Source organism: Aotus nancymaae, unplaced genomic scaffold (genome assembly GCF_030222135.1).
Source record: "Aotus nancymaae isolate 86718 unplaced genomic scaffold, 86718_ANA_hifiasm-v0.15.2.pri h1tg000058l, whole genome shotgun sequence".
In the NCBI taxonomy this organism is placed as follows: Eukaryota; Metazoa; Chordata; class Mammalia; order Primates; family Aotidae; genus Aotus; species Aotus nancymaae.
The window spans coordinates 50,040,443-50,057,125 of record NW_026988472.1 but is presented as its reverse complement, the minus strand read 5'-3'; the positions used below and the strand labels follow the sequence as shown (position 1 = coordinate 50,057,125).

The window sequence follows — 16,683 nt, the reverse complement described above, 5'->3', positions numbered from 1 at the left end:
GGTACTAGTATTGACTGGGGAGAGGCCAGGGATGCTGTGGAACCATTAAAATGCACCAGACAGCCCCTCCACCCAACAAAGAAGAATCTGCTCCAAAACATCCAGTGCCATGGTTGACAAACCCTGAACTAGACACGCATGCATAATATACACACAGACAAATATATGGAAATTAAATTCTAGCCCTAATTTCATGAGGTTATGTAAAAAAAAAAACTCCATATTTTTTTCAAAATTGTGGAGTAATAAATGTAACTGGAGTATGAAAATCTTGACCTATTAAAAGCAGGTTTAAAACATTGCAAAAATCTATGGCTCCTGGATAATAGAAAAATGAAAATACAGATGGCCGACTAGTCTATATTTGTTTTCCTCTGGTGATTGTTCATACTTAACCAGAGAATATATTCTATCCAGATATTTTTTTTAAATTTCTTTGCAGCTGTGAGGACATTAGCTCATAACTCCGGATACAAAAATGTGGCAACAACAAAAACAACCAAAAGATGTTCTCTACTTTCTTTTAAATTCTGGCCCAATGGGAAAAAAAAAAATACTTCCCAGATGTAGGCCATTTCTGGAATGATGACCACTAGGTTTGGCTGTACTGCTTTCAAAATGGAACAGCTAAATGTCAAAATTGAAAGAAAGGGAGAGGGAAGAGAGAGGGAAAGAAAAGAGAGAGCAGGAGAAAGCGAGAAGAGAGAGAGAATGCATTTCTACTCAAAGATACGATGGAGCTGGCCTGGCACAGTGCCCACACCTGTAACCCCAGCACTTTGGGAAGCACAGATGGGAGGATCTTTTGAGGCAAGAAGTTCAAGACCAGCCTGGGCAACATAGTGAGACCCTGTCTCTATTTTCAAAATATGAAATCTCAAGCCTAGGCAATATAGTGAGAACTTGTCTCTACAGACAGTTAAAAATTTAGCCAAGTACGGTGGTACATGCCTGTAGTACCAGTTACTTGAAAGGCTGAGGTGCAGGAATCCTTGAGCCAGGGAGTTTGAGGCTGCAGTGAGCCATGACCATGTCACTGTACTCCAGCCTGGGTGACAGAGTGAGACCCTGTCTCAAAGCATAAATAAATAAAAATTAAAAATTAAAAAATGAACAATTAAACAAAAGATATAATGGCACTATCCATCAAGGATATGTGAGACACATACTTTAGATTTTAAAGGCAAAGTTCTAGTTCCAAATGAGTTTTCTGTTTGGAGGACACAATCTCACTACTGTTACCCAACTGGAGTGAACTCCTGGGCTCAAGCCATCCTCCCACCTCAGCCTCCCAAAGCATTGGGAATACAGGCATGAGCTACCATGCCGGGCCCCAAATACCTTTAATAGCCCAAAACATGGAAAAGAAAATGGGTAACAAAGTGCCCACCTTCAAACAATGACTGTTTTTAATGGTGGACACCACCCTAGGTGACATCTCTGCCCCTTCTTGCCACAGATGAAATTTAAAAGAACCACGGTTGGCAAAACATGTTCACAATAACTGAGTTCTGTTTTCTTCTTTTTCTATCTGAAAGGAGTCAGTAACTTCTGCATGAACTTGGCATTCATGGCATCAACAGGATTGGTTTCAACTCTAGGGGGCAGGCATCAATGCTATGGTGTGGTTTGTAATTCTGCCTTTACGTGGGTCATTCCTACGGCAGGATTGTTGGGCAGGAATAGATAACCTCTGATGTCTGGTTGCCATAGCGTCTCCTTACAGCTACGTGGTTCTCTGTTCCTTGTTTTAGGCACAATTACGCCTCTATGGTGAGCAAAACTCTGTCCATTGGGAAGAAATGACCATCAAGCAAGGGACAAAACAGCAGTAGGCAGAGACAAAAGTAACTATCTGGCCATGAAGAACAAAAGGTAGAAATCTCATGGCCGCATAAGCAATTGTTGATATAGAGTTCTCAGAAAACATTTCCATACTTCCAACTGTGGGGATGATTCTATTATCACTACTCTCTCTGATTGTAAAGAGTCCTGTAATTTGCATTCTGAGGGAGTTGTATCAGTTGGAAAGCAAATTAATGACCCTTAAATGCAAACCTCCTTGGCATTTTGGGTTTGTTATAACAACACTCAGGACCTGTCCAGTTGATGGGGTGACAGGCGTCAATATAAGCTATGTATTCTGTTAAAAATCTCTCTCCCATATTTTAGGTGTACAGATTTTGGTCAACTTTCTTTCTGGTATACACGGTATAACAAGGAGTCCACATTTCAGAAGAGTATTGTTACTTCCAACAGTGTAGGCATTCAAAGACAAGGGCTGGGATATTTGTCCAAGTCTAGATAGGACTGTCTCTTGCCATAATGCCATATTAGAGATTTAAACAACAGTTAATCAACTTTCCTTGAATGAACTCTTCAAAGAACTCAACAGGTTCTCTGTCACCCAAGCTGGAATGCAGTGACACAATCTCGGCTCACTGCAACCTTTGCCTCCCAGGTTCCAGGGATTCTTCTGCCTCAGTCTTCCTAGTAGCTGGGACTACAGGTGCATGCCACCACATCTGGCTAATTTTTGTATTTTTAGTAGAGACAGGGGTTTGCCATGTTGGCCAGGCTGGTCTCAAACTCCTGACCTCAGGTGATCCGCCCGCCTCAGCCTCCCAAAGTGCTGGGATTACAGGTGTGAGCTACCACGCCCAGCCTATTATGTGACTTTTTAAATGGTGACAACTTATCTGCCTTATTTTTACTAGAATGAGCATAATGTGAAACACAAAATTATGTATTTTTGAGCTCACTAACAAAATCTTTTCTGAAGTTGGCATGATATTAGTAACTTGAGCAAAAAAACCTTATGAAATAAAAATGTTATAATTTAAAACAAAAGGGTAAACAGAATGTGAATTAAGAGCCTTGATTAGTTGCTGGATTATTTTCAAGCTTTTCGATGGGGTATTGTTTCTCAGACTCCCATAAGGAGAGGTTTTAAAGCTTTGGGGATTAAAAATCCCAATAAGTTCACATCTTTACCATCTTGTTTTCATGTGCAGCCTTGAGAACTTTCAAAATTTTTTCTTTGAAAGATTTCCTCATTGCCTAACTTTTATATTTTACAGAGATGCAGGAAAGAATTATAAAGTGTAAACACACACACACACACACTCAAATCCCAAACAAAAGGCAGTGAAGCAAGCATGTCAGGCACACTGAGCTCGTGGAAATGGCTGTCACATACATGCAAGCTACAATTACCACCCACAATGACTCCATACTTGTCCCACCATCGTACACAACAGCAACGCAGCCAAGAATGAGGACACTGTGACTTTCATTATTTGCAGGCAGCAAACATCCCCTGTGATGTCCAGGACTCCAGCTGCTTGGAACGCTTCCCCAAGAATCTCAATAAAACTCTGCTATTTCATTACAGGCATAGAAAATTGGATGGGCCTAAACAAAAGCAATTGACAAAAAGAAAAAAGATGTCCTTCATCTGAAAAATATCAATACCCATGATCATGAGTTAAATTGCTATATGTAAGGATTTAAAAGACGATTCATGGGTATAACAGTTTCTTTCTTCATGTCAACATCTTGCAGCAATGTTATTAAATGTCTGTCCTTCTCTCCAGTAGAAAATAATTATCTTGGCCAGGCACAGTGGCTCACACCTGCAATCTCAGTACTTTGGGAGGCTGATGCAACAGAATCACTGGAAGTCAGGAGTTTGAAACTAGCCTGATCAACATAGCAAGACCCCATCTCTGGAAAAAAAAGATCTTAAAAAAAAAGTAGCCAGGTATGGGGGTGTAACACACCTGTAGTCCCAGCTACTCAGGAGGCTGAAGTGGGAAGATTTCTTGAGCCTAGGAGTGCAAAGCTACAGTGAGATATGATCATGCCACAGCATTCCAGCCTAAGTGACAGAGGGATACCTTGTCTAAACAACAAACAAGTAATTTTTAAAGAAAGTAATTGTTTTGAAGGCAAAAAGCACATGTCACGTATGCTGGGGCCTCACAATCTAAGATACCTGAAAGACAGTGAAAGACGGTTGTGTTTTGCAGATTTTTATTGTTTAGAAGGAGTTGAGTGGGTACGTGCACCACCACCACTTGGGATGGTGTTGATGGACTAACATTTTTCAAGCCTTTTTCTATCACACCAGCAACCTTCAATTGTCCTCACCTGTGCAACTGTGGTACAAAACTGCCTCCAGAAGCCAATGGGTCAGTGAGAATTGCTGTCCTAGTCTTCTCTCAACTGAGTGCTTCTGGATCATAACATAGGTGCTGTTTCCACTCTGTCTTCTTTCACTGTTAACATACTAAGAAGTGGGGTCATTCAGTACAAATATCTAGGAATGTGACAATGAGGGCTTGAGTTTCTGCTATGGAGCCTTGGTTATCTCACTTTCAGGCCTTCAGTTTTCTTATCTGTAAAGGAAAATAACATTCCTGACCTCACAGAATAGTTGTGACGGGCAAATAGATATTTTATGTGAAACAACTGTGTCAACTACAAAACACTGTAAAATGCAATGCTAAATGCCTCTGTCCTGTGGCTCAGGAATTCCGGAGAGCTTCTAACTTTCAGTCGGACCCCACTAATTCAGGTGTGTCCAACCGTAAGCCAAGAGATGAACAGCCTCCTTTTCCTCCTTTCTCTCCTTACAGCCTCCTTTTCACTCTTTCTTAGGGGTGCAAACAAGGATCTCCATAGAGATCAATGGAAAAGAACTGAAATTCAACCAGATTAGCAAGAACCAGCAATACACACACCCTTAAGTCTTGTGGCTTAAATGTGGCATCAGGTTACAATGGGCATGCTCTTAACCTATCTTTCAGAACAAAGGACTTGAGCTTTGTGGCTATTTATTCCTTCTGTAACAAATTCCCAAAGCCTGGCTGCTAGCTTGGAGGCTTATGCTATACCATGGCCATTTAGGTTATGGTCCCCAGAAGACAGACCACACTGTTGCAAGACTCTCTATTTATACACATGCTGTTCCAAGCTGGAATAACTCAGCTAGCAGTCATGAGACTTTCCCTAAAAAGATAAAAACCCTCCTCTGAGATCTCAGACAAAAAACTCCATCTGTTGGCCTGAATGTGTCTGTTTACAAACAAGTTTTAGCCCCAAATAGACCTTAAGTTCCTCAACAGAGGTTTTAGCTCATCTTTGGAATTATAACAATCCACTGATATTAGCTGAAATAAATGGAACGTATTAAATCAGTAGTTTTAAAAAATTTTATTTCTATAGGTTTTTGTGGAGCAGGTGGTATTTGGTTACATAAGTAAGTTCTTTAGTGGTGATTTGTGAGATTTTGGTGCACCCATCACCCGACCAGTATACACTGAACCCAGTTTGTCGTCTTTTATCCCTCACCCCCTCCCACCCTTTCCCCCAGAGTCCCCAAAGTCCATTGTATCACTCTTATGTCTTTGCATCCTCAAAGCTTATCTCCCACTTATGAGTGAGAACATACAATGTTTGGTTTTCCATTCCTGAGTTACTTCACTTACAATATGGTCTCCAATTCCATCCAGCTTGCTATGAATGCCATTAGTTCATTCCTTTTTATGGCTTGAGTGGTATTCCACTGTACACACACAAACACACCCCACAGTTTCTTTATCCACTCATTGATTGATAGGCATTTGGGTTGGTTCCACATTTTTGCAATTGTGAATTGTGCTGCTATAAACGTGTGTGCAAGTATCTTTTTCGTATAATGACTTCTTTTCTCTGGGTAGATAGCCAGTAAGTGGGATTGCTGGATCAAACGGTAGTTCTATTTTTAGTTCTTTAAGGAATCTCCACACCATTTTCCATAGTGGTTGTACTAGTTTACATTCCCACCAGCAGTGTAGAAGTGTTCCCTGTTCACCACATCCACACCAACATCTATTATTTTCTGATTTTTTGATAATGGCCGTTCTTGCGGGAGTATGGTAGTATTGCATTGCGGTTTGACAAAGCAAACAAAAACATAAAGTGGGGAAAGTACACCTTATTCAACAAATGGTGCTGGGATAATTGGCAAGTCACATGTAAGAGAATGAAACTGGATCCTCATCTCTCACCTTATACAAAAATCAACTCAAGATGGATCAAGGACTTAAATCTGAGACCTGAAACTATAAAAATTCTAGAAGGTAACATTACCCTTCGAGACATTGGGTTAGGCAAATATTTCATGACCAAATACCCAAAACCAAATGCATAAAAACAAAGATAAATAGGTGGGACTTAATTAAACTGAAGAGCTTTTGCACGGCAAAAAGAACAGTCAACAGAGTAAACAGACAACCCCCAGAGTGGGAGAAAATCTTCACGACCTATACATCTGCCAAATAACTAATATCCAGAATCTACAATGAATTCAAACAAATCAGCAAGAGGAAAAAGCAAGCAATTCCTTCAAAAAGTGGGCTAAGGACATGAATAAACCATCTCAAAAGAAGATATACAACTGGCCAACAAACATATGAAAAAAATGCTCAACATCACTAGTGATCAGGGAAATGCAAATAAATCAGTATTTTTTTTAAAGAAAAATATAAATCCAGCACTTATACAAGCAGTGATTTACATGAAAACAGTCTACAAATGCTACATTTGTTCCTTTCTGGGCATTCTTTGCATATTTACTAGTAAGGATAACTATTTTTATCCAACCATCTTTACCATCAGGGAAAATGTCTCCCCTCACCTCTTTGAAACCATGCATGAATTATATTTTTAAAATATATGAAGGATTGTAGGTACTGGAGGATGTAGCTTTTAGAGGATGTCGCTCCTCTGGTTGCATGCTGAGTAAATCCAATGTTGGCTGATACCGGAACTATGGAGGCTCTCTTGCCTTCTTCCTAGACTGGCCATGGAGTACTGTTTTTAATGATGTCCTCTTACTCCAGCTACTGCCCACCTACCCTACAGCTATTTCAAGCTTGCCTGAACAGTGCATATTTTCACATTTCATTGAATTCTCAACAATGAGGGAGCATGATGTGCTTACCTACTAGGTCCAAGAATGAAAATCTTTTTACTGAAGTCATCATGAGTTAGAAACTAAATTCAAGTAACAGAAAATCTTCTGAATCTGTTTCTTTATTTAAAATGATTTTTTAACTTTGTATACTCTATTTTTTTAAAGGATAGTAAAAGAAGTCTTAGCTAAGAGTGTAAAAGCTAGATTATATTTTTACTTCTCTTACCTACTAGCTTGAACAGGTCATTTCTATAAGAATCAAGTTGTTTGATCTGAAAAAACAAAAGTGTTGAATTGGACCAAGTGTTTCTGAAGGCAGGTGTCTTAGACTAGGTTTCCTAGAAGCAGAGGTTGAAATGTGGTTTCTTGGACATGGGATATATAAGGTTGGGGAGAAAAGCTCTCAGTAGAAGAGGAAAGGAAGAAGCAGGAGAAGGCAGAGATAAGACCTGTGTGGGAATGGGATCTCAGCCAGAGCCCTGCATGAGCCTGATCCCATGTCATGCTTTTGAGCATGAATTGCATTACAGAGCTGATTCCAGAAGGGGGCTGACCTCCTATATTTCCTGAGCAGAGAGCCAATTGCCATGGTCTGCCCACATCAAGAAAGGAGGATGTATGATCTCGCAAGCAAGATGGCGCCCATCGGCCACAGGTTATTGCCTTACAAGGAAGCAGCTGTAAACTATTAGCAGCTGATCCAGGAGCTGGGGAATGGTGGGGTGAGAGGCAAGAGGTCAGCAACTACATTGACTAGAGAAGGAGTTAGTGTCTATCACCTCTTTTAAAATATTTCAGAAACACCCGAAAAATGAGACATTTTCCTAAGATGATGGTGCAAAGAGAAGTAAAATGTCATGACTATTCATTTTATCAATCAGCTCTGGTCATGGGGGCAACCTAATGCTAATCTAAAGCTTGAAAGAGTTATGGATATCTTTGATTAATGTAAAGAGGAAAAACTAGGTCATACTTAATAAATGCCATATGTTGATAGACAACCTGCTTTCAAAATATGGAGCCCAGGGTAAGTTAAATGGAAAGGTTGAAAGGTATCTGACTTCAGAACCCTGAGGCTCTGAGAGCTTAGATGATGCACAGAAATTATGTTATTCTACACTTTACACAAGGCATTGCAATGAGGCATTTTCTCAGTTTTTTCTGGTCCTATTTGATAAATAAAAATGCCTTTTGATAATATGGATATGCTTCACTAATTGCTGTCCCAAACCTCCCTTCCCCACAAAATGGTATAAGAGTCAGGTTTCTGGAAAGCACTACCAAGTAATCCATTGGAATGTCTCCCTTTCTGACTTAATACAAGCAGTGCCCCCTAACACTTTCATAAGTCTCTCTATTTTAACCCTAATATTTTATACTCACTCCTTGAAATGTATCTGATAGCTTAGAACATTAAATGTCGTGAATTTATTTTGAATAAATATGATAACCCCCAAATGTATGATTGCACTTTTTAAGGTGGGAACACTTACACCAACAATATTACCTTTTTAATTTGGGTGTCCAAACACATGCACATGCATAAATAATATCATATATATACAATTATGTATATAGAGATACATATATATCTGATATATATATATTTGATATGCTGCATGAAGAAATAAGTTAATAAGTGTATTTTCTATTGTTTTTAAAATGTTCTATTACAGTTACAGTAAGGTAGAGTTTTAAATCATGTTCAAAGAAAAATGCCGTATTAAAAACACAAAAAATTGCAATGACTAGCATAAGGTTTCATTTGGGTCAAATTCAGAACATGTTAGAAACGCAGCCAGAGAGCCAGTGACTCAGACCAGGAAACACCAAGACCGAACTGCATCGAGTCGTGTCTCTCCCAGTGGCTTTCCAAATGCCTGGTCATCCTGCAATACAACTGAAAACTCAGCACAGGGCAAATGGACACATCGTAGGCTGGGTATGAGCACCACAAAATCCACTCCTCTGAAATCTGTGAGCCTGGGGCTGATTTGTAGTTTCTGGGGTTTTGATGCACTAATTGTTTGTTTACTCTTCCTTGGAGGAGAGGCTGGTCCTCTAAGTGGAATGATCTCATCACCAGCTTCATTCTCCTTTTTGCCAAAACAAACAGCTTCCAATTACTACTAGGAAGAGCCTCTGATCTCTAATCGGCTGCCGAAGGGAGCCTATCAGTGTGGTACTTTAGAGGGTGAATAATGTCCCATTAAGGAATTATTTCTTAACACCAGTAAAATTCTGAAACCCTAGGGCCAAGGCTGCCAGCAACCTGCTATTTGTGTTCCAGCAGGATCCCATCCACTTTCTCCCTGGGCATTCTGAAATCTGGCAAAGACGCAGACACACACACACACCACCTCTCCTTGCTTCATTTGCCCTCTCAAGTGACTACCATTTTTCCTCAAACCCTACTCTCTTAAGCCTCTGTTGAGAAAACACAGGCAGAGAAAGAGCAGGTTCCAGGCCTACCAATGCTGAGGCTGCCAATGGCAGGTCGCAAGTCTGCCCATGCTTAAGGAACTGACTATGCTTAGAGCTCAAGACTCAGCTACACCTGTGCCACCATGGGCAGACCCAGGGGAGGTCAGAGGAGAGGGAGTGTCCAGGATGAAGCGTAAGGCGCGCAGTCACTCTCAAGTGCAGCAAGAGTTACCTATGAAGAGTCAAGGCTAATCTCAGGTACCAGCTTCCTCCTTTCCTTCTTTTTAATCTTCTAGAGAAGTTGAGAACATAAGAGGAGAGATGTTTCTCCCCAAGTGAACATATGTCAGCATCATACTCTTTAACATTACAGGTGACCCTATGAGGAACCGCCATGCTACAGTAGGCTTAAACTTTCCCAGATGGTCACATCCTTGACATACAAACAAAGCAAACTAGGTCAGTTTCACAGACATATGACCAGTGCAGTCCACTCTATGCTCACAAGAAGACCTGGGCTTGGGGTGTGCTCTGCAATGGCCATACTGAAATTCTTTGAGTTTGAGTTTTGTATGTAAGAGTCAATAGCACACTACAGTACTCCCTGGAGAGTGCACATGTCAGCTCACAACCGATCCTGACTCTCACCGCACCCTCACCTCTCCAGGACAGGCTCTCGCCACCTATTCCACCATCACCTGGCATCCTAGGCTCCCATCCCATGATCCCTGCCCACTATGATCCCTGCAGGGGCCTGGGCATGAGTGTAGAGAGGATCGGGGTTGGCCATATGCACGTCCAACAGTGACCATGGTATGGCAGTGTCTGTCCCCATTCCATGCTAGTAGCACAATGGCGTGTTTGGTGGGTGACCAGCCCAATTCTGAGACACTGAGGCACATCCACTGAGGAAGTTGCAATACACCTGGGGGCTGCCCATCTACTAGGGGCAGGAGCAGCTGGCCTAGGAAGGGGAGGCACCTGGCTCAACTTCCAGAGGACCTGTGCCAGGCTGGAGTGCAATTCCTGGGTGCAGCAGCAGGCAGAAGAGGAGACCTGGTCAGCATCATGCCTGAGCACACATGTCTGAGCCCAAGGTTCCACGTGCCTGTGAGACCAAAGCCTTGGGGGAGCCTTTTCTTCCTCCTTCCACCATTTCCGACTCCGACCGGTTGGCCCCTCTGGCCATTTTAGGGCTCCCTCCAGGAATTAAATTGCTCTGATATTTGCGTGTAAAGCTGGCATTTCACAACATAAAAAAGAAGAGCTCACGTCATGCTAATAATTAAACTTTTAAATTTTCTTTACTGAAAACAACATGGAATAGGAATTTAAAACACCATGACAAGTTACGAGAAGCAAGTCGCAGAAGAAAGGAAAATGTTTTATATCTTAGTTCCTTTAACAAACACTTTTTTTCTTGCTGAGTAAGAGGCCCCACATTTTTATTTTGCACTAGGCCCTGAAAATTAGGTAGTCAGTCCTGAAGTAAATTATCCAGCTAACCAATAAGAATTCTAAAAATAGAAACAAAGCCAAAAGATAGAAGCCATTCTCACTGGGAACCCAGCTAAACCATCAATGAACTGTGATAAGCCAACTTTTTCAAGACGTCTGAGTTCTTCCCTAATTCAGTAGCTGTCTCCTAGGAGTGTTGTGGGGATTAAAAGAGGTAGTACTTGTAAAACACCCAGAAGAATGGCTGCTCCTTACTAATCTTCTGGGTAGTGCTAGCTGCTGGATTACCATCATTCGCATTACCCCAACACGTTTTGCATCCTGATTGCATCTTGCAGGGCTGGTCCTCCCCCACTGGGCACACGAGGGGTTGACATTCAGGAAGGTGGTGTGATGCACCCAAGCTACCCATCTATGAAGCAACAGAGCCTGGGTGCAGAGCAGATCCGCCCAACCCCAGAGCCCACCTCCCTGTTCCATACCTCACAGGCACATAGCTCCTCTTCACTCTGCTAACAGCACATACGTATAATATTTGTGAGCCTGAAAGAGCTGTGTGCTGAATGCTGGACAAAGCATACTGGAGCCAGATATTGACATTTCAGGAGGTGCTAACATGAACTGTTTCTTTTCATGAATGAAGGGCCACATTCAGTAGTGAAATGATGGGATTTTCATCCCATCTTCCTTTCTGTATGACATTTTAAGCAATTCCAGGTCAGAGCAATGTTGGATTCCTCAGGTACCGCTGCTCTGCATTCCCAACCCCATGCCTCAGTCCTGAGTCCCTTGTGTTTTTGGGCATGGTTGACAGCCACTGTGTGCAGGTGGGGCAGAAGCAGTCTACAGACCTGGAGGTGCGAGGTGTGCACATCTACAAACCGCTTTTCTGTCTTTTTGCTGCAGGGATGGGCAGTGGAGGAAAGTGGGGACAACTGGGGCACAGACTATGAGACTACAGCTTCCTCTGCAGGCCAATGCCAGCAGGTCATTGCCCCAGGGAATCTGCATCACTGCCTACACCATGAGTGCATAGGCTGGTCTCTTCTGAGGCAAGGCCTGACAGCTTTCATACTTGAAAGTCCACATACCTGGCTGGTATCCAGGCAAGCTTCTCCCATCCTTAAACATGGCCTGAAATAGTTCAAGAGAAGATGGAAACAGGTACCTGCTCCAGAGATTGCTTTATAGGTGGGCTCATTTGCAGGAGTTGGAAGGGTGGGGTGACCATGTAGGAAAGGGATCTTCCTAAGACTTCCTGTAGCCCAACCTTTATAAATAGACTAATAAACACTGCATGCAGTGTCATTAGTTGCCTACAGACTGATTGTTCCACATTATTTAATTTTATTTATTTATTTATTTTTAAGACAGAGTCTTGCTCTGTCACGTAGGCTTGAGTGCAGTGGTGTGATCTTGGCTTACTGCAACTGCCACTTCCCGGGTTCAAGGATTCTCCTGCCTCAGCCTCCTTAGTAGCTGGGACTACAGGCATGTACCACCACGCCAGGCTCATTTTTTATATTTTTTTTTATAGAGACAGGGGTTTCATGTTGGCCAGGCTGGTCTCGAACTCCTGACCTCAAATGATCCATCCGCCTTGGCCTCCCAAAGTGCAGGAATTATAGGCATGAGCCACTGCACCCGGCCCATCTTCCTTCTAATTATAAAAAGAAAACAAAAACAAAAAAGGCAAGCAGCGGGGAACAGGGGAGCTTGGGGTTTTATAAGGAGAGTGTGTTGCTGTCTTTTCAGATCTTAAAAAAGCTTAATCCCTGCAATTTAGATAAATCAGATAGGCATTACCAGGTTAGGGTTAAAGCTCCCAGAATGGCTTTGCAATTGATTACAAACACAGCACTTATTAAGTCTTAACTGAGTAATTTGCAGCTTATTTCACCCCCAGCTAATTAAAATGTAATCAGGATTGTCTGGCAATGTGCATTCTGTCAGCAGTTTTTCTTCCAAAGAGAAATCATGCCAAGGAGACCACAAGAAAAGCCTTTCACGGGAACTGGCTTCATCTGAGCTGCTGCTTTAGCCACTGAAACTGTAAAACAAATAAATTACAGCACTGACAATTCAATAAAAAAAAAAAAAAAGGTACTCTTTCTCCCTGGGAATAGGCTGCTCTGTTTTGTTTTGTTTTCAGTTGTTTCAAACAATAGTGTGGCATCTTCTCAGGAGAGTGACTTTCAGGGTAGGACTCGGAGGGTTGGAAACCAGGTGCCTGGAGACCAGCTCTCTCTTGGCTCTGTCCAGGAGGTCTGGGTAATTTCACCACAGGAGGTGAGCACTGTGTTTTCCATTCCCTGAAGACCCAGGAGGACCGCAGAGCGTTTCCATTTCTCTGACACCCACAAGATGCTGCTTCTATGACTTAGAACAAACACAACTGCACACTCGCGAATGCGCCAGCGTCACCAGCCGGTTCAAGATCATCCCCGAGGGCTAAAGGGAATCACTTCCACACTCCACCCTTATTAATATGGCCTCCTCTGGCAGCTTAATTCCCAGGGCCCCTCGGGGGAACCCCCTTGACCCAGCCCCGGCAGGAGGGGCGCCCAGTTTAAGAGCCAAGTGTTTGGCTCCCAGTTCCCGCCCAGCCAAGTATCCCCCCTCCCCCCAGCCCCCACCTTTCCTTTTGGTCCCCCCGGAGTTTCTCTGAGACGAGAAGTTGGGAACTTGGAACAGGTGGGCACCTAGCGATAGAGGCGAGAAGGATGAGAGAGAAAAATAAGTGAAGGATTTCAGAGCTCGCGCGCTCGTCTGGGCTGGTAGAGGCAGCAGCTACACTCGCGCCCGCTGAGCCCGGAACCTGCTCTGCGCCCACCCGCACCCGGAGCCTCCGGCGGGGGTCCGCGCCACGGGACCGAGTCCCAGCGACCCGCTGGAGCCAAGCGCCCAGTTCCCGGAGCCTCCCACACACGCGCGTGCACACACACACTCCCCTATCCTCAGGCTGAAAGAACCTACGTACGGGGTTTGGGGGACAGTGCACTAGGGACTCGTCCCCGGAGTATCTAAACACGGCCCCGCCAAATCCCCTGTCCCCAGCACTTCTTCCCTGACGCTCTACGCTACTCCAGAGCAAGACCTTGAATCTTTGGGGCTCCGAATTGAGGCGCGCACAGCCACCCACACCCCCAACACACACATACACGCACCCCGGAAGACGCCTTGGCACAAGTGCCCTGGCTGGGGCTCCAAGGGTGGGCAGCAAGCTCTGAGCCTGCGGAGGGTGAAAATCCTCGCTCAAAAGAGACAAAGTGTCGGCCCGCAGGCACCTGCGGGGCTGGGGCTCGAGGCGAGGTCCCTGGGCGCAGCCAGGCGCGCCTCCTGGACTCCCTCCCATTGCCCCGGAGCGCCTGGAACTTTGCGGGAGTCGCCACCCGCCCAGAGTCTCGCACAGTCAATTCCCGGGAAACCGCCACATTCAAGCACCCACCCTCGGCATCCAAGACTCGCCCTCTCCAGGGAAATCGCATTTGGTTTCCTGCTGGGAAGGAGGGAGTTGGAGCAAGATGCCTCGAGCTTGTTTTTCGTTTCGGGGGCCGGGAAGAGGCTGGAAAGGGAGTTCCAGCACCCTGACTGTAAGATCCACGCCTAGGGGAAGCCGAGATCAGCCCGCGGCGCTGGCCGAGAACTTTGCGCGCCCAGGCTCTGAGGAGAGCGCCCCAATGCGCCCCCGCCGCGGCCGCAGCCCCAGAAAGAACCCCGGGCAAGCGAGGGGCCTCCCCGTACCTGGAAGTGCTGGAAGAAGGCGGAGATGCGAGTGATCTGCAGGCTCAGGCACCTGGAGGCGCAGCGGGCGCGCTGGACGCTCCCGGCAGACAGCGACTCGTCCAGCCGCCGGGCAGCAGCCGCGCTGGGGCCGGCCGCTAGGCAGCCTCCGAAGGCCACCAGCCAGAGGCAGAGGGTCAGGACCACGCCGGGCGCCCCGGGCACCATGGCTGCGGGTCGGGGGCGAGGGTGCCGGGCGCGGGCGAGTCTCCCAGCTCCGCGCCGGGGCCGAACTGCCGGGGACCAGGCAGCCGCAGCGACTCCGCCGGAAAGTTCAATCCTTCAACTCCTGCCAGACCCTCCCCGCCGACCTCCCTCCCGGCTCGCCCTCGAGGGGTGGGGTGAGGGGAACAGGCGGCCGCACCATTGGCTGGAAGGCGTGTGAGTGACAGGGGGGCCGGGCTCAGGGCCCGTGTGCCGGTCTCTGGGGCTGCTAGCCGGGGCGCTTCTGGGGAGGGCGACGCTGAGCGGGTCTCAAAGCCGCGCGGGTCTCAGCGGGCAGGGCTCCCACGCAGGCGCCTCTCCCGTCCGCACCAACGGCTTCCTGCCCTTCCCACCTCCCTCCTCCGTCCAGGTAAACGTTAGGTGTGAGCAGGCCCAGGCCTGTCAAGAGGGCTGCTCCCTTCAGCTGGAGGGAAGAGGCCTCAGGACCCCCAGGGGCGTCCCACCTGCTGGGGATTGACCCCGCTCCCCTAAGTGGCCTGCTTTCTCCCGACCTCCCCTGGGTCCAGGCTTTTCCCTCGCTTTCACATATTCCAATTCCCTTTGCCCAGGTAGTGGAAAGAAGGGAAGGAAACTGAAATGGCAATAAGGCAGACGGGGAGGGGAGCGTGGACATATGCCCTACAGTGTCCTGAAGACATCTTCCTCCTTCTCTCCCTCCTGCATTTCTTCTGTCCTTCCCGCATCCCTCCCTCCTTCCCTCCCTCCCGCACTATTTTCCTTAGAAACAGTCTGAGTGTATAGCTAATCACCTTTAGTTCCACACGCCTTGTTTCCTCAGGTGCCTGTTTTCCTAGTAAGCCTTGCATGCCCAGAATGAGTGATTTCTTCTAAATAGACTAATAGACTTGAGTCTTAACCTCTTTCTTTCCCCCACGACTTGCCCCTAGCCTCTTGACCCAGCCCTTTTAGCTTTGGAATGGCCGCTCTGTCCTCTTTTCCAGTGTTCTCTCAGCACAGAGTTCTCCCTCCCCAGCCAGGATCCTTCCAGGGAAAGACCGGAGGCATTGATAAGACATTGCCTGTAACAAAGCTTTACACTCCCCTGAGCTCCATCAAGAAGTGACAGCCTCCTTGCAGGTAGGAGACCCCAAAGAAAAAAGACCCAGGCACACTCCTATTCAAATGGAGAGCAACTGACTGCTATTCCTGTGCTCTGACATCTCCACTGTCTCCTACCCAATTGCACTTTAATCTTCGGAAACACAGGATCTCCATAAGCACCCAGCTAGGCACCGTCAGGGTACCTAGATGCACTCGCTCTACTCAAAGCTACCTCAAAGGGCTCGACTCCCTTTTGCACAGAGCCTGTGTAGTTGTTTTGCAATTTCCCACCCTTTCCCCTGTTTTTGTACACAGGTTGCACTCTGCAATTTTGAGATCTTCCTGTTAACAAATTACAATGACAGCCATCTGCAGGTATCCTATTATAACTATGAGTGTTTTCAAAGTACATCATCTTATATGTGTATTTCTTCACATGGCTTAAATCAGCAAGGGCAGTCGAATTATTTGGCCTTGGTGTGCTTCTCAGCGAATTAGAAAATCAGGATCATCTTGTTCAAAAGTTTCTGTAGGCAGAGCTAGTTTCATGGACGTGCAAGCTGTACAGTGGTACAGTCCCACAATTAGAAGGCCTGTTCTGTCATCACTATCCTGAAACTTTTCATAAATTTTGAACAACCTTCTCTGAATTTTCATTTTGCATGAAGCCTCACAAATTATGTAGCTGACCCTATCTGTAGGATTTAGCCATGACAATCCTTTATTTCAGGGGTCCCCAATTGCCAGGCCTCCGACCGGTACCTGTCAGTGGCCTGTTAGGAACTGGGCCA

The 16,683-nt window shown here is 45.5% G+C and overlaps 1 protein-coding gene across 1 annotated transcript in view; it reads right to left on the bottom strand.

The window, feature by feature from the left end:
- The window catches only part of ANOS1 (anosmin 1), a 191,002-nt gene extending 176,208 nt beyond the window's left edge, over window positions 1–14,794 (bottom strand). The window contains exon 1 of the mRNA XM_012454602.2: window positions 14,588–14,794. Within this exon, the coding sequence (XP_012310025.1) occupies window positions 14,588–14,794 (207 nt within the window). The remainder of the gene's footprint in view (window positions 1–14,587) is intronic.
- Window positions 14,795–16,683: the final 1,889 nt, after the last annotated feature.